Here is a 24573-nt window from a genome sequence, read left to right as displayed (position 1 = left end):
ATCGTTCTCAGAATATTGTACGCAATAAAATATCGTTAAAATGATCGGCGCATATATTATAACACAAAAAATTAAAAAATGTTCTTCGCGATAATTTCGATCGCTTTACTAATGCCGAGCAATGTACACAAGCAATTATAGCTTTTGCTTGTGCAAAATTTTCACGACGAAATTGTTGCAATAAACAGTACTGAAAGTTTCTTTGTTGAAAAAAGAAGACTTATGTGATGAAAGTTCTCAGATCTGGATATTTAGGTGGATTTTAGAAAAGTGGTCCGAATAAGGAATTCTAGCGAGTTACACTTTAACAGAGTCAAGAACCGAGGGCTCCACGCTGCGAGAACACGTTCCCTACCTTTTGCGACGCCGCGTGTTGTCTAGGTCGTGTAAAACGAAGGGTGTAGATGAGAGAGTGTTTGGAATCCGAGGGAAACGAAACGGGAAAAAGCGGTCTCATGACGCGATACATTCGGTTTATAGGCCTGTACGTAGAGAAGAGAGACACTTGATGAAATACGCGAATCTTTATTACAGCTATTATGCGTCAATGATAATAAAAGCGGCAATAAAATAAAATTATAGGTCTCTATACATACGCATATTATAATTGCAATTAAAAACACGAAACAAAATCAATATATACTGAAAATGATATACGGATTCTCGTAATTAAAATAAGCTAAAATAAAATAAGTATAGAAAAAATAATTATGTAAAACACTATGTACATTTAAAACATAAAAATAGAGATATATCAGTAATGTTTTAATATTCTTCTTGTAATTTTTTATACGTAAAGATTGTTCACAATATTGCATTATATTTTTTAATATCAATAATATTAAACATTTTACTAATCCAATTAAAGCGAAACTTAAATAAAAATTTACAAAATTGAAGATATCTAAATTTTAGATTAGATTAGTTGGTAAAATCTATACGTTGGACTATTTTTAAAGACTTGCGGTAGGTTAGATTTATCAGACGCTGTTCAAATTAAGTGCTTCGTTCTAACGTATACATTGCCGAAAGGCAGGCCAAGTGTCTGCTCACGACAGCTGTTGTGTGCAAATAAATGGCGCGTTTCGAATGTCCTTTGATTATGTCCACGACACAATACAGTTAGTTTTGAATCTTAAGACTGTTACTGGTTCAGAATTCTTTCATGATACACGCTTACGCAACAAGCTTTCACTTTCGAATAGTCTGTATCATCTTCTAGTACGTCAAATAACGCACTAAAAAAACTAAGAAATAAAACATGCAAATTCAAGCGCATAATATAAACATTTTTCTCAAGATAAAAAATTAAAATATATATAATTATGATATATATAATATAATTATATATATAATATAATAATATATAAATATATATATATAATTATGTACTAATTTAAAAATATTAATTTCATCTCAATATATGTATCAATGAAAAAAGCATTGTGTAAAAAATAGAATTATGATCATTCTTGAAGTTTGTTATTTTCTTCAATAAATTTAAGAAATAAAAATTCGACTGACATAATAATCGGACACTTTGGAGAAATTTTAATTCTGAAGAAATACAGTAGAAATTTGAATAAGCGAAGAAAGAAAGAAAGAGAGAAATTGAGCGCGAAACTTTGGAGACCTTGCAACTCTCAGCTAGGAGATTCAGGTATTCTTCCTCTTTCTCTTAACCTTTCATTCCTCTCTCTCTCTCTTTCTCTCCAGATCGCTGTCCTCCAGCGCTGGAACCGCGGAAGGCGACCTGTTGCCAAGGGAAGGCTTAAAAGTAAACAACGTTACGTCATGAGGGCCCCTGGTGACTAGAGATCTGCTGTGTGGTGCCGGTTGAACACCGGTCTCTGTTCCCTATAGTATCTCTCTCTCTCTCTCTCTCTCTCTTTCTCCAGTGCCGATGATCGCCAAATCTTATTCCAGTCGCATTTTATATATGAGGTAGTCGCTTTATCTAGATCCTCTCCGGTGGCACACTCATTTTTTACGTCGCGTACGAAAGAAAATTATCTCTTTCTGGCGAGGCGAATAATCATAATAGATAATCTATCTGAATTATCTGTATTTGATAAGCTACTTTACTCATTAATCATTTGTATTTATATATTCGTGCTATAATTTTTATCCTGTTCAAAAAAAATATATATATACATAAAAAAATATGGAGTAATAAATAATAGAATTAACAAGAATTCTTTTTTTTTTTTAAAAGATCAGCGCATCCTTTTCGCGTTTCTTAATTACATCGACACGATCACATATTCGATAGAAACATAATATTCGCGCCTCTGCCATCTCTTACAAAGGGCCTGACGCGAACAATATCAGTATGTGTCACTTGCATCCATAAATCGCGACAAAATAACATTGCAGATCCTGAGTATACATCCGCAGAACTTACCTATATAGGGGTAGAAGAAAGCGGTGGTGGAGGAAACGCAGGAGGTATAATAAAAAAAAGGTCATTGAGCATCAACGAGAATACGCGGCCTCTTCGTCGGCGGACCGCACTGGTTATTCAGTCCGCGAATAATAATCATAGCGGTCGCTCTCCTCCCGTTCGTTTCGGCGCGACTGCCTCTTTCCCTCTCATTCTTTTTCTCTTTCGCTCCTCTCGTGGATCTCCGCAGCGGTCGCTGCATAGCAACAAGGATCGACCTCTCGCTCTATCCTGTGAGCCATGAGGAGGCCAGTCAGCCCGCGAGTATGGCATGATCGGCCCGTCCGGCCCCGAGGACGGAAGGCACGCCGAGGACAGAAGAGGAGAGAAGCTGAAGTGCGAGCAAGACGGAGTCGCGAACCGCGACACGGAGGGTGCCGGAGAGCAACGGAGGAGAGCACGCGGGACGACAGATGCGACGAAGGATAGAGAAAGAGGACGCGAAGCGAGAGAATGAAAGGGATGTAGAGAGGGAGAGAGAGACCGAAAAGAGGAACAGAGAAAGAAGCGCGGGAATACAGAAGAGAGGAGAGAACGAAGGAAGCGAGAGGGAAGTCTCGAGAATGCGAATGGGAAGACAGAGAGCGGTAGAAAATATAGAACGAGACGGAGAGAAATGTGCGCGCGAGAGGCGACGTCAGAGATACGTGTACCCTCCCCCTCTCGTCTAGACGAGACGCAACGGAGTGTGGTCCACCCGCCGCAGCCTCTGTCTTCGGGATCTCCACGCTCCCTTCGGCTTCTTTTTTTTTCGCTCCCCATGGGTCTCCTATTTCGCGTACCGACCGCGCCGGACGCGAGCCCACCTTAATTTTGAGACTCGTCGCGATCGCTGACAGCTGTCGGACGGCGACGTGGAAGGATCACGTCGCGTCCTTCTCATTGCTCAGCGTGTGACCCCCCTCGATGACCGCACTCGTTGCTAAAACGTATCCTAGTCTGCGAGCGCACGTAGCCCACAGAATTTGGCGCCAACCGAGCGCGTTGTTGGTGTGTCGACACGTGTCCGCGCTGTTAACGTTTGACGCCAAACATCTAACATCTCTTAGTCAACACGCTGGACCTCCTCCATCGTTTTAAGACTTAAGACGAAAGTTCAATATATAAATTAACATATATAATATTCGCGCCTCTTTATGTCAGTCGCAAAATTTCTGCCGTTTTACTTGCACTACGATAAATTAATTTATTCTATTCTCCCGATTTCTCGTAGACAGAAAATTTCTTTCTTTCCTTAAGAGGCAAACAATTTTGGTTATATCCAGAGTTAATAATATTATAGCGTATTGTAGAATGCAATAACGATAATTCTCTAATGCAGTTGATTATGCAGTAAAAAATTCATCCATGTAGTTTTATAACACAAAGAGCTCTTTTTTTACGCGTTTACGAAGTTATCTCTATGTCAATTATATATATATAATTTCATATTTATCAATTTTTCCCAGGATTTCCAGCGCAGGATTTCCGCAATTTTAAATCGATAAAGTCTGTCAATCCACAGTCTGTGCTCGCATTCTTTTCGTGTCGCAGCTGGCCAGTAGAAATTTACGCCAAATGAACACAGCTGCGTGAAATTAACAAGAGTATGATTCAACTTTCTCCCTATGTGAATAATCCGCGAGATATATGCGTTCTTTCTGATTTTCGGCGACTCCTCCGAACCATATTAAAACGGCAGGCAAAGAAACCACTCAGGTATAAACAAATTTGCATAAACGTTTCTATGATCAAATAATATTCCACACTTTCGTCACAATCGTGCGTGACTTTTTTCATAATTAAGCATTCGATTTAATTGATTTATGCGGCCATTTGATGTCGCCGATCGTTATGGGAATTTTGGATCATCAATTTGCATAATGCATAAACTTTTTAACTACACCCGTTACGCTCACCATCGTATTTTATATGAAATTTATATGAAAAATAGATAAAGACGGATAATATCTAATTTAAAAAATTATAGAAGAAAAATTATTTTGATTAATTATCCTCTGTTATATACATTATATGGGATAAATACACAACTTATAGTGTAAAATAAAAATATAATAAATAAATATATAATTTAGGAAATTAGAATGGGAATTTTTGGCAACATGCCTTATCTTTGATGTGTAATACGATAAATTAAAAAGTGCACTGCACAATTGGGAGAGAAATTGTGGGAGATTAATGTTAAGTGAAACACCGTTGAAACAGCGCGAGAATTAATTTGTGATCCACTTAACGGTCACTTACTGATTCTTCACGATACATCGATCAATAATATCAATCTAGAAGTGACTGAATCGACGGGAGGAGGTCCCAAGTGGATATCGCGTGCCACGTGGATGGGCCAATCATATGGACGATGACGTCGCGAATTCGGCCAACTAGCAACAGCGGATGTCGATCCGTTCGCGCGCGAGTTCCTTTACCTGCCTCTTTCTCTTTCTATCTCTCCCCTTCTCTTGACCGGATAGAAATTTTTGTGTCCCATCGACGGACCTCCGCCTCCGTTTCTGGGAAAAGGAGAGACGTGAGATTTACAAGCGGCGCGGCTGACAAAAGGCGCCAAAGGGACCTTCTGCCTTCACCTATGAATAATTATCGCGGTCCCCGCTCGCGATATCTGTGCGCGGTTAAGTCCGAGGTTAAAGAAACTCGGCATCAAAAGCGAAATTAGCGATAGGTTCGGCAAGTTTATGGAAATGAATCGTTAAAACGTATAAAAAATTCTTTAACGTTTCAGTAAATGTTTCATGATGAATCTGGTTTATAACGTGTGGGGCTTCGATCGCCACCACGGAATTGCTTTCATCCCAATTCTGTTTTTTTTTTGCTACTTCACTGCACTGCACATCGTATAACAGATTAAGAAAATAAAGATCATGGGCAAAAATCGAATTTTTCCTTCCATTTTATTTCAAGAGTTTATCAGGAAAGACGGACAGGGTTATTATTATTAAATTATAAAGCATCTATTTCGAAAGATTTAAAGCAGAAAGAAGCCGGGGTTAAACCCGAGGGATCAACTTGAAATTAACTTTCGCGGCACGTATATGCCAGACGCACTCCAAATGATACAGCAAAATAATCATGCGCGTAGATAAGCTACGTGATACAGCGACAAATAATGAGTACTGCGGTCCAGCCGTTAGAACGTGCGGTTAACAGCGCACGTTGGTAAACGTCGTTTGAAATCGTGACTCGTCATTCGCGGAGTATTTCCGCTGTATAACACGGTGATGTTTACAAGCGCGTATGTACGTGCTTTCATGCGTGCGAAACGAAGAGCGAGTGCGCGCGTCTCCTATTATACTCGTAATAATACTGCGGATATGTATTCCGATGTGCGGAGATCGGAATGCATCGGGCCATCAAGCAGATCTATGTTGCACAGATTGACACTGCATGCAACAGCGAACAATGTCGCAATGTCGCGTTAAACCGGTTATGCCGATCATCGATGTAGCTTTCTTATAAGTAAATATATTACGTAGCATAGATCGTCAATTTTCTTTGACGTTATTTTATCGCACTATCCATAAAACAGTCAACTCCTCGCACGTGGGAAATCTGGCGATTATCAACTCTTCTATGTTATTGATTTTATTATCACGGACTATCAAGAGAAACTATCGCTGCAAGTAAATTTTTTTTCGGAGAGGGTTATTGACTCCTTCACTCATAACGTATCCCACCAAATGAGAAACCGGTCATCCTAGGTCATAGATAAGAAGTACGGAACAAGAGCGTCGGCGAAACGTAAAGGAAAAAAGAAAAAGATAAGAATAGAGATAGAGATTACAGGAAAAAGAGAGAGAGAGAGAGAGAGAGAGAGAGAGAGAGAGCGCAAAACTGCCTGGACAAAAACGCTCCGCGCAGCTGCCGCTCTACCAACGAGTTTTATCGTTCTAAGCAAGGGAGGTTTCTGTTCTTCCCTCTCCCCATCGTCTTTCAGGGTTTTCGACCGTTCCCTTTTTCATTCCGTTTGCCTTAGACGTCTCTATTTCTCTTTTCCTCCTATTGTCGCGCTCTCTCTCTCTCTCTCTCTCTCTCTCTCTCTCTCTCATATGGAATTAATACTTCTCGCTAGACGCCACCAGTCGAGGTTTCAAAAGCGAATCTACAGTATAGGGGCAGCTGTTGTACATTCCGTCGTCCCTATCTTCCTTCGGAGCCGCCCTCCCTCACTCTCTTCTACTCTCGCGTACCTCACTCTTTCCACCCCCATTCCCTATACTTTTCTTTTTGTCAGCCGCAGGCATACGTAGTGCTCGCCTTTGCTTGGTAATCTTACCTTTCTTGGGCTCGCTCGTGACCTGCCCGCACCAAGCATAATTGAGTCTGAGTTGAAAAAGAGCCCCCCCAAGAAAATTACAAGACACATTTCTCTTCGCGAAGAAATCGTGCTTATTAACGCTTTCGCTTGAGAATATTAACATCGTGCTGAATTTTAAAAACAATTCTTTGCTGTTATAAGCTTATCTAAATTTAGTTATAGAATAAATTTTGTAGAATAAATAAGAGAGATGTATTAAGAGTAATTTCAAATGTATGTATACAAATATATGTATATAAAAAGATATATGGCATATGTAAAAGATAAATCCTATTTTTTTCTCTTGTAAAATATACACATTTTATTCATCAAACTTATAATCCTAACAGATATTCTCTATTGAATAATAAACAAAATTGTTCATAAAGTTTTATTTTCTTAATAAAGAATAGCATTCCATCATGCAATCTTTAAAATTTTTATTTTTTTGCTTTTTATAATTTATGCATTACATTTCATTTCTTTTTCCTATTTTCTACATTACCAAGTTTTTATTAGAATAAAAAATTTTTTAGTGATACATAAAAAAATAAGCCAAAATGTAGAATATTCCCATATATCTGGATAATTTCAACTTGATAGTTTTCAAAAATTGAGCGTCCGAACAGGTAGACCTTGTAGACGGTGAATACTTTTATTTACACACAAGAGTGCAATAAATCTATGCGACTTTTAGATTACAGTTACCCTGACATGTTATCTGTCCACGGAAGGGTTAAAGGGTTTCGGCGTCAACGGAGCACACACGATTTGGTTGTTACTGTGTAAGATAAAAGTATTCTGGAGATTAAAGTATTTCTTTCAATTCATATCTCCGCCGGAAGCAACAGCGCGAGACTTCGACCCGCTATAACACTATTCTCATTCAGAAATTGTCTCCCAGTTGTATAATCAACGATCATACTGTTTTTTTTCTTTTTCGATCAATACATTAGGAATGTGTCGACTAGTGTCGACTGCTTTCGTAACCACAGGAAATTAAACAAAGAGGAAATTAATTGTCTACCAGTTCTGGATGCTCGCCTTAATGAGAAAATTTATCTAAATAAGAACAATAAATGTTGAAATGTAATAAAATACGATTTAAATTCTCTAAAAAATTGTTGAACTTTAAATAGACATCGATTTGAATACAATAATAGCGTTCCTTTTCTATATAATTTTTTTCATGTTTCTTTTTTCATTCAAAAATTGTCTCCCAGTTGAATAAATAAATATCTGCTCTTTAGAAACAGTTAATCCTATTGTTAATTCTAAAAAAAAGCTATAAATTATCTATATTTTCCGCAAACTACGAGCAGGAATATTTTAGTTAAAATTATTATTTATCTGAAATCTATTTGGATACAATGTCACAATTTGTTAACATGTTTATATATCAAGATAAAAATATATTTTAATATTAAAATTTTATCAAAGAGTTTCATTAATATTATCGTAAATTGACATAATTATGTAAATTGCTATCAATCAGTCTTCACTCACATCAAATTTTCTTAGTACATTTTGAACGATTCCTCGTCACCTTGCATTCGACACACGGTAAACAATGTATATACATAAGAATGTACTTTCACGTCCGGGATGAACTTGGAAAAGAGACAGGAATTTGACGTTGAGAAAGGATATTGTACGAGAAGAAGCCCTGACTAATTATCTATTCATCGAACAATATTACATTCCAAAGAAATGCTGCATTCTCGTTTTGGAAGAATGCAAAGGGAAAGGCGGTGAAAAAGTCAGAAGACTGGAATGTATTTTATTGTTACTTTTAATTAAGTAGCTTGTAAAAAGAAATTCGAGAGAATCGGAGATTTAATAAAAGAAAAATTTGCTCGATATATACATGTAAATTTATTGTTGATTTAACGTTTAATACTCGACACTCGATTTAATTAAAGAAGATGCTGCGTTACTAATTGTAAGAGTATTTCTCTACGCGATTTCAATGTCGGTTTCAAACGGCAAATACCGCTTGAAGTCACACAAACCAAGAAGACGATCATTCTTCGCGTAATTGACAAAGGCTGGACGCACAATGGATGGTGCTCGTTTGTGCAAGACAGATGAATAACGAATCGAGTGAGTGACAATGTAGGGAATGAGACGCGTTCACGCAGTCCGCTTTGTATTCACTCACGCGAATGCAGCCGCCTTGCGGTACAATTGTAACATGCGTGTATCGATGCGTTGCAGTCGCGCGAATGAATGATATAACATCGGAATTACGTATGACAAACGACAAGATTTCTGTTTATTTTCCGATAATATACGCATAATAAAAGATTAAAATTAAACATATTGAATAACGCAACGTTGAATAATTAAAATCGTATATAAATTTTTATCATCATTATTAGCATTCTGAAAAATTATTGTATAACTAATTTAATCAATCCAAACTTTTATTGATAAAAGTGTTAAAAAGAGTCAAAAAAACTTGATTCAAACTTTTATTAATATATTCGTATACTAATACATATCTGACTATTCGAGATCTTTATATTAATAGAGCATGTATAAATTATCTATTAACAAGATATATATTCTCCCTCGTAAACTTTAGTCAAAGTTTTTTATATTTCATTTTTTTAAGACTCCTCTAAAAAATAGTGTTTTTCTCAAAATTTCATTTCTTTGTTTCGCACTGGCAGTGATTTATTATGACCGGACTAGTCTTTCTTCTATATCACCTTTCTTTTCGTCTTGGCAGCCTCTGCCTGCAGCACGTATCGCGTAAACAATTCGGTAAACCATATGTTACCAAAACGTGACCGAGCACGATCGAAGCGCATGTGGAAGAAAACAGACACAATGAAGAAAATTCGCTTATTATACAGTCTTCTTTCTCAAAAATTCGAAGTTTTCCTTTTCTCTCATAATCCAACTTAAAACGTGTGAGTGTATTCCTACAAAGGGTTACGGCTACCCTGCGCACATCTACTATCACGTTCTTGCTAGCTACGAACTAGAGATCCAGATTTTTCGAAGCTATATATGTGTGTGTCTTCACCAGCTGCTAAACATCCCTCGATCCAAATACTTCGATTTTCTCGTCCGGCCGTGTGTCACACAACAGAAATATGAACGAAACGATTTTCATTTCAATTTGGTAAAAATCTTGCAGTTCTGTAGAAATATTTTCAAATATTGTCACTGTTCAAATATTTGCACTTTCTTTTCTTAGAAGTCCTCGTTTTTATTTTAATAAATGACGCTTTTATACAAATTTTCTCAAGTTATCCTCACATTTTTTGTGCAATTTATATTTGCACCATTGTTCTCCTAGACGTTAAAAATTGTTGTTTTCTTCCTTAAAGGAAAGGGAACTACAGGACGGTGAGCACCTTCTTATAAAGGGTCGCATGCTGAGACATTTTAATGTAACTACCTGCATATCCGTGCAGATTAACGAGCCAAAGGGAGTTAGCGACAGCTGTGCATGTAACGCTCCGATACATAAATTATCTATCTTTACATCAAAGAAGTCTAGAGCTAGTACGTTCAGTTCTAAGTGTACTTAGCGTTTATTGGAATTATTTCATTGCTTTAGGCATCTTACCAATTTATCTCGTAGTTTCGTAAAAATTTGTAAACTCGGTAAAAACTTAGTCACCATTTTCCTTCCTTTACTTCCTTCCTTTAGCCTGCTCGCTACAATCCTGATTAAGTCAGGTGTTATCTACGGCACGATCGTGCTTTATTCATTATCGGCCGACACCAAAGTGACCTGTCGTAAAACGACTTACTGAAAACCTTCATCTATAGTCACGCGGCAGGTGTGTCCGGCAATATCTCTCTTTCTACCAATCGGACGTCACAGAATTCGTCGCCTTAACATTAAGTTTGTGCTATTGCGTTAATAGACAATCGGCGTGTATACTTTCAATCATTTCTTTAATAATTCTACTTATTAAATTCGTTCGAATTATTAACAATTAACATAACTTTCGCTAACGAATCATTTACGGGAGAAATTGCCATCAATCATGTACATCTGTTGTATAACAGTGCAATTTATAATGCCGATGTAAAGCGCCTAATAAATTTATTAAATACGACTCTCGTGAGTGATAGAGATTAATATTTCAAAATCAACGGATATTACCGACTCGCGTCTCTATGTTACGAGTTACTCTTTACAAAATCTAATTGTACGGCGTAGGCACGTAGCGATATAAATCCAACGTACAATTTAATGCATTTATCGAGACATTGAATCTCGAGCTCATTCATTTGAAGAATCACTAAGAGTGCACGGCCTCGAGAAGATTGCGGGACCAAAGGTCCGTGTAATAATAAGTTTGCTCTCGTCTTTGGAAGGATACCCTTCGCGGTTTTTTTTCTTTTGCTATATTAAAGCGCGGAAAATAAGCATCTACGCGAGACAGCCAATCTTACCAAGGCGGAATCTTCCCCATCCAATCAGCCAAAAACATGACAAGAATATTTATGAACTGTGTAACTATTGCAACCTTTACAAGTTTAACAATCTAGAATAATGTAATTGCATTTTACTGTTACTTTTTTATTTTATTGTTAATAAATTAAATCATCGCCCAAGTGTTATCATAAACAGATAGTAAACAAAATTAAAATGTTATCCTATGTTTCAAAAAATTAAAATAATTATATTATTAAAACAATCGTATTATATGAAATATATACATTAAAATATATATTTCAATGCATATATTGATATTTAATACTTATTATTTTAACGCAAATATTGATAAATAAAAACTGCATGGTCTATTAATTTTATTCAACGTTTCCTCGAGGCTATTAATGTTTAGAGCAAATAGAAGTCTTTTAATCTTGGAATACGTATGCACCCTATGATTTTCGCAGAAGCTAGACGGCGCGCGGCGCCTTTAAGAGGGACCATTGTCGAGAGGTAGAGAAGGATGGGACGGTCGTGCATTCGATTTAATGCGTTTATCGGGGTCTATCGAGACATTCCTGGTCTTTTTACCGAGAGAACGGGCGAACCATCGTGGGACCGGGAGGAAGTTTGCTCGCTGCTGCCTGCAACTCGTTACACACATGCCGTCTTAGGATACCCTATACAATGTGTGCACACGTGTATGCGAGTGCACGAGCAAGGAAGAGAGAGACAGAGAGAATTGGGAGGTTGGAAGGAGGAGAAATCGCAATACTGATAACTATCGATCGTACGACCCCGAGTATCGAACACAAAGATGCATGGAGAGACCCGTGTTCTCGGGAGATATCCTTCGGATTCCAAGAAGAATATTCCGCGAAGAGTGTCCAATATTCCATAAAATTCAAATTCTGTGTCTGATTAAAAAATATATATAATTACTCATTTTTCACATTTATTTGATAATTCGATCCATATCAAAATTAATTTCATTATATTTTTGGAAGCAGAGTGTCTAGAATCTAGAAAATAATATAACAATGTATAGATGTTTTATGTAGGGGTGTATAGAATAGAAATATATATATTTCTTCATTCATTGGCCTTTTTCAATTTTCTAGATAGAGAGAAATGGGATAAGATCTTTTAAATATATATGGAATAAGAATTTAATAATTAATCTTTGCTAAAACAACATAGACAGTTCGCCGACCTCGAAACATTAATTTTCCCACAATAAAGTGTTACTGAAATTAGCTCGAAATTAACAATGCAAATGGCCCGGGAATTGTCGTGTGCCATGCATATTTCACGCGGTGGTGGCACGCGTGGTTTACTCGCCCGTTACTATTTTACTTCGTGTAAAAACGGTCCCTCTGCTGTCCGTTGTATCGGACTGCTTTACGCTTCGCGAAGCACGCAGTGAGAAGAGAGCCTCTGGCCGGAACCTGATGCACCTGGCCAGGTGCTAACGTAGCAGTGGGTCAATATGAACATATGACGATACTACCGCGGAGATCGCTGAGTAGGAAAATAAAACGCAAAATAATAATGAACGAGCGGGCGGAATGTTTCTTCACTTTCTTCCTTGTTCGCACGCGCAGCTTGTAAATAATCCTTCATATACAAATTTGCTGCTTCGGTATTAAATGAATTGATTATTTGAAAAACGGGATAGCCAAGAAAACTAACAATAAGAAAAAAAAATAATAATCATAAAAATTCTTGATTATTTGTTAAAAAGTAACATATGCATCGCATCAATTATTTTTACAACGTTCTATCTCATAAATTATTAATATCTTAGAAAATTTTCCTTATTCTTAGAAGGAGAGTTAAAAATTATTAGCGAGTATGTAAAATTGTTTTTTGATTTTTTTAAATTCCGAAAGAGGATCTATCTTCGAGAGACTATATCGCCAATTCTTGCCGATGTCGCGATCGAAATTACACGATACTTAAAAACAAGTTTATAGTCGTCTTCGTGTCAATTTGTCTTTTTCCCGAAACGGAAGACTCGCTCGACCGGATTCTAGCGCGTCCCCTGTGAAATTGTCAAGGCACCCACCGGAAAAAGGGGCTGCACAAGGAGTCTTCCTTTTCACAGGAAACACCCGTACGAGACCTGCGGTCGACAACGTTAGATGGCCACTCAACGGACTCCGCGCAGCCGTTGCTAATTAAAGAACAATTCCTTCCTTCCTCTTTCATCGAAAATCGCCCTTCCTCCTTGCGGAATTATCTTCGTCCGGTTCGTCGTGAAATTAATTTCCCCAATCGTGATAAAAGGACGGACGTTATTATAAAGTCGGAAGCATGATTTTATCTTTTTGTCCAAGAGTGTTCAAAATTTCGATAAATCGATTTTTTAAATATTTTAAAAAGATATCCAGAGTATTCTTTTATGAAAAATAGCGAGTGATGTTTATAATTATTGGCATTTATTGAATATAAATTAAAAGAAAGTACCTAAAATTCTAAATATTGATGTTTTCTAGCAAGATTGAATGAGTAATCGCCGACTTTACCACGGTTTTAGTCATGCGTTATGCAGTAATGCATCGTTGACAGAAACGATCAAGGAAGGGACGTTCGCACATTCATTCTCATGAACGGTCGCACCGTATCTCACCGCGAACTTTCTACGGTATCCCGTAAAGCTGTCTGAGAGGCTAAGAGAGCCGAAGTAATCAGAGAAATGTGACGAAACGGTGAAACAAAATCGAGTTTCCCTCACTCGTAGATCTGTGAAAACCTAATACCGGCCAGTAAACAATACAATTTCCTTTAAAAAATTTATTATACGTTTTTTTAAAATTTGCAATTTATAAAGATACGACATTTATGAAACATTTATAAATAAAAAAGATTGACAAAAATATAAAGTTGTATTCTATATAAAACTTCAAATTTAATGGCACTACATTCAGGTGATATAAACATTAATATTAGGTATTATCTTTCTATGAATAGCATGATAGTTCTTTAAACTTCGCGGTTAAGACGTGCTTCTCATCTTTTTATCCGCATTGCACGCTTGCAGTTCGGCATTCTCGCACAACTGTCGTAAAAGACTTAAAGGGCTCTGCAGGCCCGCCCTTTGTTTTAGTGTCAGATACCATAATATATTCGCATTGTTCTCTCTGTGGCCGGTTTTTGCCGCAGGCCGATTCGCGATTCAAAGAAGAAACGAGCACTGGCACGGTTCTCTCTGAATGTGCAAGAGGAGAGACGGGGACGTCGCTCTGATATATCGTTCGCCAGAACTCGATTTTGGTAGAGAGCACTAAAATACTACGTTGCATACATTCGTTCGCGAACGTTAACGTCGATTTTTCTTTACAATGCGCCGCGATCGAAATTTACGATCCAACCGTCTTTCACGTCGCAATTTTATTTCGCCGTTCTCCCGCGCGATCTCTTAAAAATTCAATCATCAACATTTCTTTCTCTCTCATTGTTAGAGAAATTACTTAACTTCTCTAAAACCACAACAAGAAAATAAAATAAATCATTTACAGTTTCAGCCATCGATAGTCCATTAAATTTGAGAAAGATTTCAAATGCAAATTCGACAAAATGCTTTTATATCGCTTTTAAAGTAGTCCATGAAAGATTGATGATGTGAAATCTCGCGGAACTTAATTTTACGATGAAATCTTACGATGTTTTGATACCTACCACGCTCATCTTAATGTTCGTTCGGCAACGAGCTTTCGCCATTTATTATCTCGCAAGCGGGATGCCATACACAGGCAAATCGACAATGCATCGTTTCACCGTCGCATTGGCTCGTGTGATAAAGAATGGCAATGCGGATGTGTGGTCGGCATTAGCTTTGACACGAGCGCGAATACAGACCTCGCTATCGTTTCGCGCGCGCAACAAAAGATCTCGAGGTATGCCACTTGCATTCGCTATTACAATCTAACGCGAGAAGGAATGCGTCGCTTGTTCGACAAGAGAGAGAGAGAGAGAGAGAGAGAGAGAGAGAGAGAAAGAGAGCAAGCAAGAACGAGAGAGCAGCAGTGTCGAGGGGAGACGGCAGGTAGTCCCACCGACGACGGGAACGAGAAAGCACGTACATCACTGTCACCGATTCTTCACGCCGTCGTCTGACTGATTTCCGCGAGTAAATCATCGCGTTTGCTTCGCCGCTTTGGCTCGAAGTTCGCCCTCGCGCTTTATGGACGTCCAGCGGGGCCGCGCACGGGAATGTAATAGAAGCATTTGTGCGAAAACGACTGCACAATATGCCGCGGAATATTGATAAATGTTACATAAAGTTGGAGCACTTGTCGTAATTTCTCGTGAATTATTCATATTTTACGAGAAAATTCTAAGGATGCAGAATACGAAGGAACCGTTTATGTTGTCGTACACATTTAATAACTTCTTCAATATTAATACGTAATGTATATATCATAAAGAATATCGCTTGATATAATATATACATTTTTTGTTTACTTAAAAAAGAATTTTTTAAGTTTATTGTCCACTACATTAAGTAAGTCTTTAAGAATTTTATATTGTATTATTTAATTTTTTAATCAGTATACGATAAGATTATACAATATATAAGTAACGTGTCTATGTTAAACGCAACGACGATTTCCGGCTGCGCCAAAATATAATTATTATGCGAATATCGCGATACGCGGATTTCAATTGCTACGAGATGAAATTATGCAAAGCACGCAGAATCTCATCATTGAGAAACATCCGTCAAATTCTGCACACCGTCGACGGGCCTCGCTTATCTGGAGCCTAACGACCCACGAAGCAATTATCCTTCGCGGCGGCTCAAAGCCGAAATGACGATAAATCAACGTCAAAGTAATGATCTCACAATCGAAACAATTACCCGACCGCGATTCGATTTTGTGCGCGCGAACTATGCGAATGCCAATTTAGTCGAGGAAATCCTAAAGATTACCGGGCTATCGATTATCGCTGGCTGATAATTAGCCGTCGTGTGTCTGCTCTCGCGAGAATTACGAGCGCCAAAACGACGAAGAACAGTCGACTATGAACGAAGAGAAACGATCCAGCATCCTTAATTACCGGGTTTCGACATGTCTGACTCAATGTGCAAAGCTACATTCAGATGGCACAACACGCCGTGTGCTCTATGCAGAACGATTGACGATTGATTATTAATTAATTATGTGTACTGCGACGAAAGTAACGCATAACATATAGGACTGTATTCGTTGCCATGATTAAAATACCGTGCATTATGCCTGCTTGATTTTAAATATATAATGCAACGAAACATTAATGTGTTTTGTAAAAACATAATGTGAAAATCAGATTAATAATTGTGAAGAATTGCTTAATAATTAAATCGTATTACAATTTTATGCGCAATAACTATGACATTGAATTACATCAAGTCAGCCGAAGAAAAACGTAGTACATTCTCCAACTTTATGTAACATTTATTAATATTCTATGGCATATTATGCTATCATTTCCGCACAAGTGCTTCTTATTACATTTCCGTGCGCCGTCCCATTGGACGTAATAGTTATTGCGCATTAAATTGTAATACGATTCAATTAAGTAATTAAACAATTGTTATGTAATTTTTTCATGATTATAATATTATATTATTGATCGATGTATGTACACAAAATATATTGAGAATGTAAAAATAATTAAGAAAATTGATAAAAATTCTTAATGTTCTTTTCTTAATATCTTTATAAGTTTTAGCTAGAAGCTAGGTTTTTTAGATAAAAAAGTAAATATGTTACTCTCAAAATATATAAATGTCAAAAGCATTTGTGTCCACTTTCAATAAATCAAGAGATAATCACATTCAAATTAGCGAATACAAATACACTGCCGGTATACTGTAGATCAAAAACTGCTAACGTAATGCTGTCAAGAATTGGCTATATATGCAATCCTCGAAACACAATCGTTTTTCTTTTCGCATATCTCGGGCCATTGTGGATTATCATTATTCCATTAGGACGAGAGATATGTATCGCGTCAAAGAAATGAGCGTGTCTCGTTGGACACCGACGCCGAATTATCTGGAGCTGTTACGAGATAAACGCAATGAACACGACTCCCGTGTAACATGTGAAATGCAACATGCTTTACCGACTTCCCGCGGGTGTCGAATACGAGAATCCTAAGAAATGTAGCATTACACGGTTCTTTGAAGCCGCGACATTTCGCGTCAGTCATTGACTTTGCCGTGAGTTTTCTCACGAGTGCGTTTCTACCGCTAACATGACTTGTTAATTCGAAATCTTTCAAATTAAGTTACATCGTAATTTCTAACGTTCAAATGTTTGAATATATATATATATATATATATATATATATATATATATCGATATATACGAATCTATTCGTATACGAAGCTATATGTATCTTTGAAACGAGAATAAAAATTCTATTAAAATATTTAGTATTATAGTAGATAATTATAGTAGAAAAATTAATCATGATTTGTCGCCTTTAATCGTAATATACTCTCAAACATATGCCACAAGAAATTAACTGACTCACCTTGACAAAGGAATGAAATTTGATTTTGCTCGGTGATACAGGCGGGCTGTTTGGCTGTACTGGAGCATGCATGAAGTTCTGCACATCCAACAGGTATCCTTTCCGAGCGTAACGTCTGCTCTTGGGACTCGTCTGTATATCCTCTTCGCACTTGGCCTTCTTCGCCATCGCCAGCAGCCACAAGTTTTCCTTGATGGTGTGCTTACGCATGATGAAACTCATTCTTCGCCTGTTGGCGCAATGGTCGCTTTTGCAAATTTTTTTCCACACTTTGGACACCATACTGGCCGAGCACAGATCTTGCGGCGGGAGAAAAGACAGGATTTTTGACACCAGATTCAAATGGTTGCTCTCTTCCCCGAGGAGTGACAAGAAGTCAACCTTTTCCCTTCCCGTGTAGTCCAACGTGGCTCTTCTGCTATTCTGCTGCGACCCGCACAGGCCGCGATGGCTGAAGTCCAGCTTCTTGGGCTTGATCTCGGACGTGGCGGCCAAGTCCGAGATGCGCAGGTCGCGCAATTTGCGATTAGCCGACCTTACGACGGGGCTGCTTCGCGCGTCAATCGGCGAGATCACGATCCGTGGTATCAAGATTTTTAGTTTCGGCGGCGTCGTGACCCGCTTCGATCTATCCCGCGGAGTACAGACTAGCTTCATTTCCGCATCCTGCGGGACGGGCTCCGAGGCGACGTAGGACGAGGAGGGCACCGCCGGCGACAGGGGCGGCGAGAGAATTTCGTAGTCCGCGGACGCGGGGGTGACGGGCACCGTGGTCCTCCAGTTCCTCCTGCTTCCGAGTGCCTTGTCGAGCGCCTCATTGTCGGCGCAGCTCGGGGTGGAGTGCACCAGGCTGAGGCTCTGGTCGACGTGCGGGCACGACGGTTCCAGCACCGAGTCTTGCTCGGACGCGACACAATCGTACCCCGACGTGTTCAGCCGATGGCTGAACTTGGAGCGGTGTCGCACCTTCTCGTACTGAAAGGGATCCGGGCGATACCGGTGCTTCTTGGCGGAGTACAAGGCGCCGGTGGACGAGCGCGTTCGGTAAGCCGCCACCTTCGGGGTGCAGCCGCTGGTCTGCGGCGTCACGATGGACAAGTAGCCGCTGTCGACGCTGTCGTGGGAGCTGCTGTTGACGGAGACGCACGGCGTCTTGACGACGTGCATGCTGTCGACGTCCTCCATCATGCTCAGAACGGCGTCGTTCATTTGGCTGACGAAATTCCGTACGCTTGGACTTTCGGCGCGGATCACTTCACCTTCCGTTGGACGTGACCGATGCACTCGAAGCGACACACCGAGCGATATGCGCGTCGCCATCGAATAGCGAAACTGCAGGCTTCGTCGTGTCTCTCGTATCCCGTGAATCAACCGAGCATTACGTTTTAAGCGTCACTCTATAGTCTATTTATACGAGGTTCATCGGCACATAGAGGCGACGTTACCTTTGTCTATTAACTTTCACGATCTTTTTCTATGTGGTTCACTTTACTGTACACTTTACTATTCGCCTACCTGCTTTTCTGCGAAAATAAGATAACCAAAGGCTTCTGTTTGTCCACCGAGGGCAGGCAGATATTTACGGATTCTCAAAATCTTAACCTGTCGGTGTTGAATTCTCGTTAAAACTCGAATGTGTAAGAATCGGTCGACGCTTCGACGCGATCTCACCGAGAGATCGAGCAGCAGGCCACTCGGCGGCGCAAAAATTCTGTTTCGAATTTTCCCGACATTCCGATCCACATCGCTCGCAAACCATCTACGTCACTCGGAAGAAAGGGACATCCAATTACGCCACTCGGGAGAAAAGGACGAAGAGCGTTTGGCGATTCGTCGTCCCGTTAGAAAACTTTCTCACCCGCGTCAGATCGCACGAAGGTCACTCCGCGGCGCACGCAGTTTTCCCGAAATCGCGTTCCCGACGTGCCGATCTACGTCGTGAAGTTCGGCGAGAGTGAAGTCCCGTCCCGTCCGGTCGCACGTCGGCACCTGACCGTGTTCAATCCCCGCTCGCGACTCGCGTACTTGTCACTCGCGTCGCTTCGGCCTTCGCACTGTGTACTCACGTGTGCGACGCGCGGAAAACGCGCGCGCTCCTCATGTCCGCCCGGCGCCACTTTCCCTTCCTTCCCTCTCTCTCTCTTACCAGAGAGAAGCTTCTCTCTGCTCTTACACTCACCCCTTCTGTGGCGCTCTCCAACCGCGGCGATCACGGGCGCATGTCGCGCATGGAGAAAGGTCACCCCTCCCGCATGGCGCGCTCCGTAAACAAGAGGCCACAGCTCGCTCCGACCCCTTTCACCACCGGGCTTCACGATTTTCTCGCGCACATAATTCCGCGACTTCGACAACACCTCGCACAATTACTACGACCGAACCACGACGACTGATCCTCTCTCGGCATCGCGTACCAACTACCATACATCGTGTGCACCCTCCGGCCAATTATCGCTGAGCGGCGCTCGAGGGTGCGCGCGGCTTTAGGGGAAACATGCGCACGCACTCGCCTAGCGTTCTCCCTTCGCTCGTACCCACACGCTCCAACGTTCCACCGACACATTGAACGCCGCGCGTTCGTAAATTCCGTCCCGTTCTCGCCGATGCCCCTCTCGCACCCCCACCATACGTCGCCACACGCGTCGACCGACGAATCGCGTGCGCCGCTCCGTCCCGCCGTTCGTTGCCAAGCGGGGCGCAATTGGCCGAGCCGTGCCCGCGCCGGATGCTGGAAAGCGCGCTTGGAGCTTTTGTTGCCGGGGAGATTTTGTGCTCTCGCTCGCCCTCCCGAATTCATCGCGCGTCGCGCGGTGTTTTGAACGATGTAGCTCGAACGGCCAAAGACACCAATTATTCCCACTTTACATAAAAATTTTACAATTAATATAAAAATAAAGAGACATAGTTAGAAAGAAAAATTAGATTAATTTTAATTAGCGGAGAAGCAGAGAGAATTCCGACGTTCAGATAACCTAGTTCGTTCGTTTCATATAATAAACATATAAAAAACGTGATAACATATGCCATTAATTTGGACTTATAATATTTCTAATTTTAATCATGATCGATCTGCCTTTTCTGAAGACTGATGCAACACGAGTTGCCGGTAACTCTTACAACTACTAGCGTCATCTATCAAAGGGATGTGTACTAAAATAAAATTTCAGCTCTTCTATATCATACGAGAACAGACTAGAGAGAATTGGTTTTTGGTTATGTGGTGTATTGACGATTGTTGACGATTTTTCTACTCCACAATAAGGACGATAAACAAAAAAATTATTTATTAATTTAATTCGTCGTATTAAAATGGAATCTAGCAAATCCGAATCTACTCCGAAACAGGCTATGGTATACATTTGCGGAGGTAAGGACCTGCATGTTTATAATGTCCATTTCCTAACCTCACTTTTTTGTAAATAATAATCTTTGATATATTAATGCTCACCAATTTTCATTTAATTAACTATATTTATACGTATTTTTAAAGAATTTTAAGACTTTCGCACTTTATAAACTGTATCAATTGTTGGAAAAACAAAGATAAATTATACTTAAACGGTTTTTAAGAAGTAGAGAAATTTCTCGAATATGATACATGTGATAATTGAAATAAAATTTCAAGACTTTCGCACTGTATAAACTGTATCAATTGTTGGAAAAACAAAGATAAATTATACTTAAACGGTTTTTAAGAAGTAGAGAAATTTCTCGAATATGATACATGTGATAATTGAAATAAAATTTCAAGACTTTCGCACTGTATAAACTGTATCAATTGTTGGAAACACAAAGATAAATTATACTCAAACGGTTTTTAAATAGTAGAGGAATTTCTCGAATATGATACGAGTAGTAATAAAAATAAAATTGCAAGGAAAAACTATTTTTGAACTTTTACACAATTTATATCATTAATCAAATTTTAAATTCGTTATCTTAGAATGTCATCATGATAACGAGATTCGTGCCAAAGATCCAATTCGATGCAGAGAATGCGGATACAGAATCATGTACAAGAAACGGACGAAGAGACGTATCCTTTCTAATATTTGCGATTTAACGCAATTAACGTTCTTGAATGTAACAGTCAATCAAAATCGAATTTTCCAGAAAATTTTCCTTAATCTTGCTTCTAGTCGTTGTGTTCGATGCACGATAAACACACGAGCGGATAATGAAAAGCAGCATGGGGTGTAGCGTTAATTTTCTTTACATTTATTAGACTATTTTCTATGTAAAGGTAATCTAATTTTTTCCAATAAAGCAATACACTGTATTTTACCGGAAATTAACTTTATTCCTGTCTCACATATCATTTTCCGCTCCTAGAGTTGTACTATCGTTCCTGCGAGATCACTATACAAAGACGCATTCGTATTATCACGAATCTCCCTTCGTACAATTTGCGTTATAATCTCTCTGGATCCAATGGACGTTCCATCGACTGATTCCGTTTCGTGCGTATATATCGATTCAAACACTACATAATATACAAAATTCTTTAAGCAATGTTCCTTCTTTTATTTACAATAAATAAAAATTACATTCTCATCAATATATATATAGTTCAACAGAATTCACAGAGGAAGAGAAATGACGGTGACACTGGCAAAACTCATTGGCGTTATTTACCGTAAATCCCGTTGTCACTTTCTCAAGTATACGCTTATAAAATTTTTCACACTCCGGTCCCATTGTCTGATATATACATATATACGGGCGCGAACGCCCGATATACGGTGTTGGTATTCAATCGAGAGGTCGTTCGAACTGGAGACGGTTTTGTCGACGTAGCCGAAGCTCGCTGGAGCAACACGGCGTATTTGCGTGCGAGCACGAAGACGGGAACATACTCTCCTCTCCCGTCTCTCTCTCTTTCTCTCACGAAAAAACATTTATAAAATCTTAAAGATCCTATAATACATATAAAATACTATACCGCCAGGTGTTTGTTAGTGTCACCGTTCGCACGCTGCGCGTATACAAAATTTAAATCATCCATAAAGATATGGAGCGGAGCGGAGAGTCTTTTTTTCTTTTCTTCGGAGACACCGCATGAATTTCGGCGACCGGAGGGCGGCCGATTTCTTTTTGTCTCCGTAAAAAATGTAAATCGGTGTAAAAACCATCTAGAAACCCGTACAAGCTCGACCTTTCCTTTCTATTCCCTTTTTTTTTCATTGTCCGCGAAATCTAATACTGAGTCTGGAAGAAGCCAAGCCAAGCCAACCGTTTTCGTGAAAATCATAGACGCGCGTAGAGATGCGCGCTCTCGACAAAATAAATATGTCTTCTTTCTTTGTTCCTTTTTTTTTATCAGATACGCTTGTACTTTTACTTTAGGATATTAGTCGGGATATTCGCCGTAATGGTTCTTTCCGCACTTATCACAATACAGACTACTTAACCGAATATCGTAAATATTGTAGAAGTATGTCGAGTCGTCTTCATACGAACATTTACCCGAATTATTATTAGACTGTACAGTATATATATATATATATAATAATATGCGTGTATGTAAAGGAAGATACCGAAATACACAATTGAAACGGATCAATCGCACGCTCGTGTGGAATTACACGGTCGAATCTTAGTTCCGAAGTGGGAAGATAAGAGATAGAGAATAATATCGATCGTTCAGTGCGAAAAACTGATCGATTTTTATTCTTAAAACAGGAGAAACACCGATAGCACATTTAGATGTGAAAATTATTTATTAATCATATATGTATATTGTATATCCGGTAGTACTCTTTTCCAATAATTTAAACTGCGCGTATGTCTAACGTAATTAGAATTGCTCCTCTGTTAGCTCCTTAAATCAGGCGAGCGATCTATATACGATCAAACGCGTCTCATTATATTTTCCCGCGAGTCATTTAGAAGTGTTCATGAATTTATCGTCTCTCTCGATTTATGAAAAAATTCAATGATACGCAAAAAAAAGCAATTATCGAAAGATCATTTTGGTGCGAAATGATGCTCAAGTTTAAAACCGATCAATCAATCTCCCCTGCATTTTGTATGTCACGTGATTTTTTTAAACGCATAAATTCAATCAAATGATCACGCATTATGCAAAAGTAATTGCTCATAACGAAAGGGGAGGTTTCCTCAGTTTTTCGCAATTTATTCGTTTGAGAATCAATTGCGCGCGTGGCCGTTCAAATGACGCGCTGTAGTGACGCAATTTCGGAACGCTCATTAGCGCTCCGAAGATTCGAATCGCGGCTACGTTCAGTCAGTTCAATGTGCACCCGCGCCGCGAGCGTTACTCCCGCGAGTGCGAGGTTTTCCGCGTCGCAATCGAGTTTTTCGCGTGCAAATCGCGTCTTCGGCGACCGCGAGCGTGATCCACGGCGTTCGCGGTTTTCGAGGCTGCTCGAGGAGTCCGTCGTCGCGGGCGGGGCAACGGAACCGGTGAGTAAAATCTAACTTGTACTGCACCATATACTTGGGTTTGGAACGACGAGACGCACGATCGTCCACCGTGTCTCTTTTAATATCGACGAGAACGGCGAATCTGATATGTATTACGACACGCTCGCTACGTGTACGCCGGAAAATATACCGAGTGATATACTTCTACGGACGACAACGTTTCGAAAAAATATATATATATATATGTATGGTATATATGTATATATCGCAATATGAATCTACATAATTTGGAAAAAGTACATTCCTTCGAAATCACATACAAGTACGCATGCAAGTAGCCGAGAGAAAGACATATTTTTTAAATATATATATATATGTATATGTAGATGTGCGTTATATACGTGTATAATTTTGGAAACACGCGTGAACAATCGCCACTTCGGAGGCCGACTCCGAAAGGCGGTATCGTTCCTCTCGGCAAATCCCATCGAAACGCAAATTGTT

The 24573-nt window shown here is 39.5% G+C and overlaps 3 protein-coding genes across 4 annotated transcripts in view; 2 read left to right on the top strand and 1 right to left on the bottom strand.

Annotated features, from left to right (window-relative positions):
• LOC105456017 overlaps nucleotides 1-20200 on the bottom strand; it is a 38879-nt gene extending 18679 nt beyond the window's left edge. The window contains exon 1 of the mRNA XM_011699782.1: nucleotides 17686-20200. Coding sequence (XP_011698084.1) covers nucleotides 17686-19005 — 1320 coding nt within the window. The 5' untranslated portion in view covers nucleotides 19006-20200. The remainder of the gene's footprint in view (nucleotides 1-17685) is intronic.
• A 661-nt stretch (nucleotides 20201-20861) lies between these two features.
• LOC105456011 (DNA-directed RNA polymerases I, II, and III subunit RPABC4) lies at nucleotides 20862-22240 on the top strand. Of its 2 annotated transcripts, XR_975202.1 has the most exons (4): nucleotides 20862-21049; nucleotides 21626-21718; nucleotides 21822-21925; nucleotides 22015-22240. XR_975202.1 is itself a non-coding variant. In XM_011699777.1 (3 exons), the coding sequence occupies exons 1-3, from the start codon at nucleotides 20992-20994 to the stop codon at nucleotides 21842-21844; spliced, it is 174 nt and encodes a 57-aa protein (XP_011698079.1). In that variant the 5' UTR covers nucleotides 20862-20991; the 3' UTR covers nucleotides 21845-21973. The 2 variants fall into 2 exon arrangements, 1 of the variants encoding a protein (XP_011698079.1); XM_011699777.1 differs by lacking the exon at nucleotides 22015-22240 and having other exon boundaries at nucleotides 21822-21973.
• Nucleotides 22241-23917: 1677 nt separating this feature from the next.
• LOC105456015 overlaps nucleotides 23918-24573 on the top strand; it is a 112000-nt gene continuing 111344 nt past the window's right edge. The window contains exon 1 of the mRNA XM_011699780.1: nucleotides 23918-24108. Within this exon, the coding sequence (XP_011698082.1) occupies nucleotides 23938-24108 (171 nt within the window). The 5' untranslated portion in view covers nucleotides 23918-23937. The remainder of the gene's footprint in view (nucleotides 24109-24573) is intronic.

Source organism: Wasmannia auropunctata, unplaced genomic scaffold (genome assembly GCF_000956235.1).
Source record: "Wasmannia auropunctata unplaced genomic scaffold, wasmannia.A_1.0 LD335828.1, whole genome shotgun sequence".
Taxonomy (NCBI): Eukaryota; Metazoa; Arthropoda; class Insecta; order Hymenoptera; family Formicidae; genus Wasmannia; species Wasmannia auropunctata.
The sequence above is the reverse complement of the archived record's forward strand: the minus strand, read 5'-3'. Positions and strand labels throughout refer to the sequence as shown.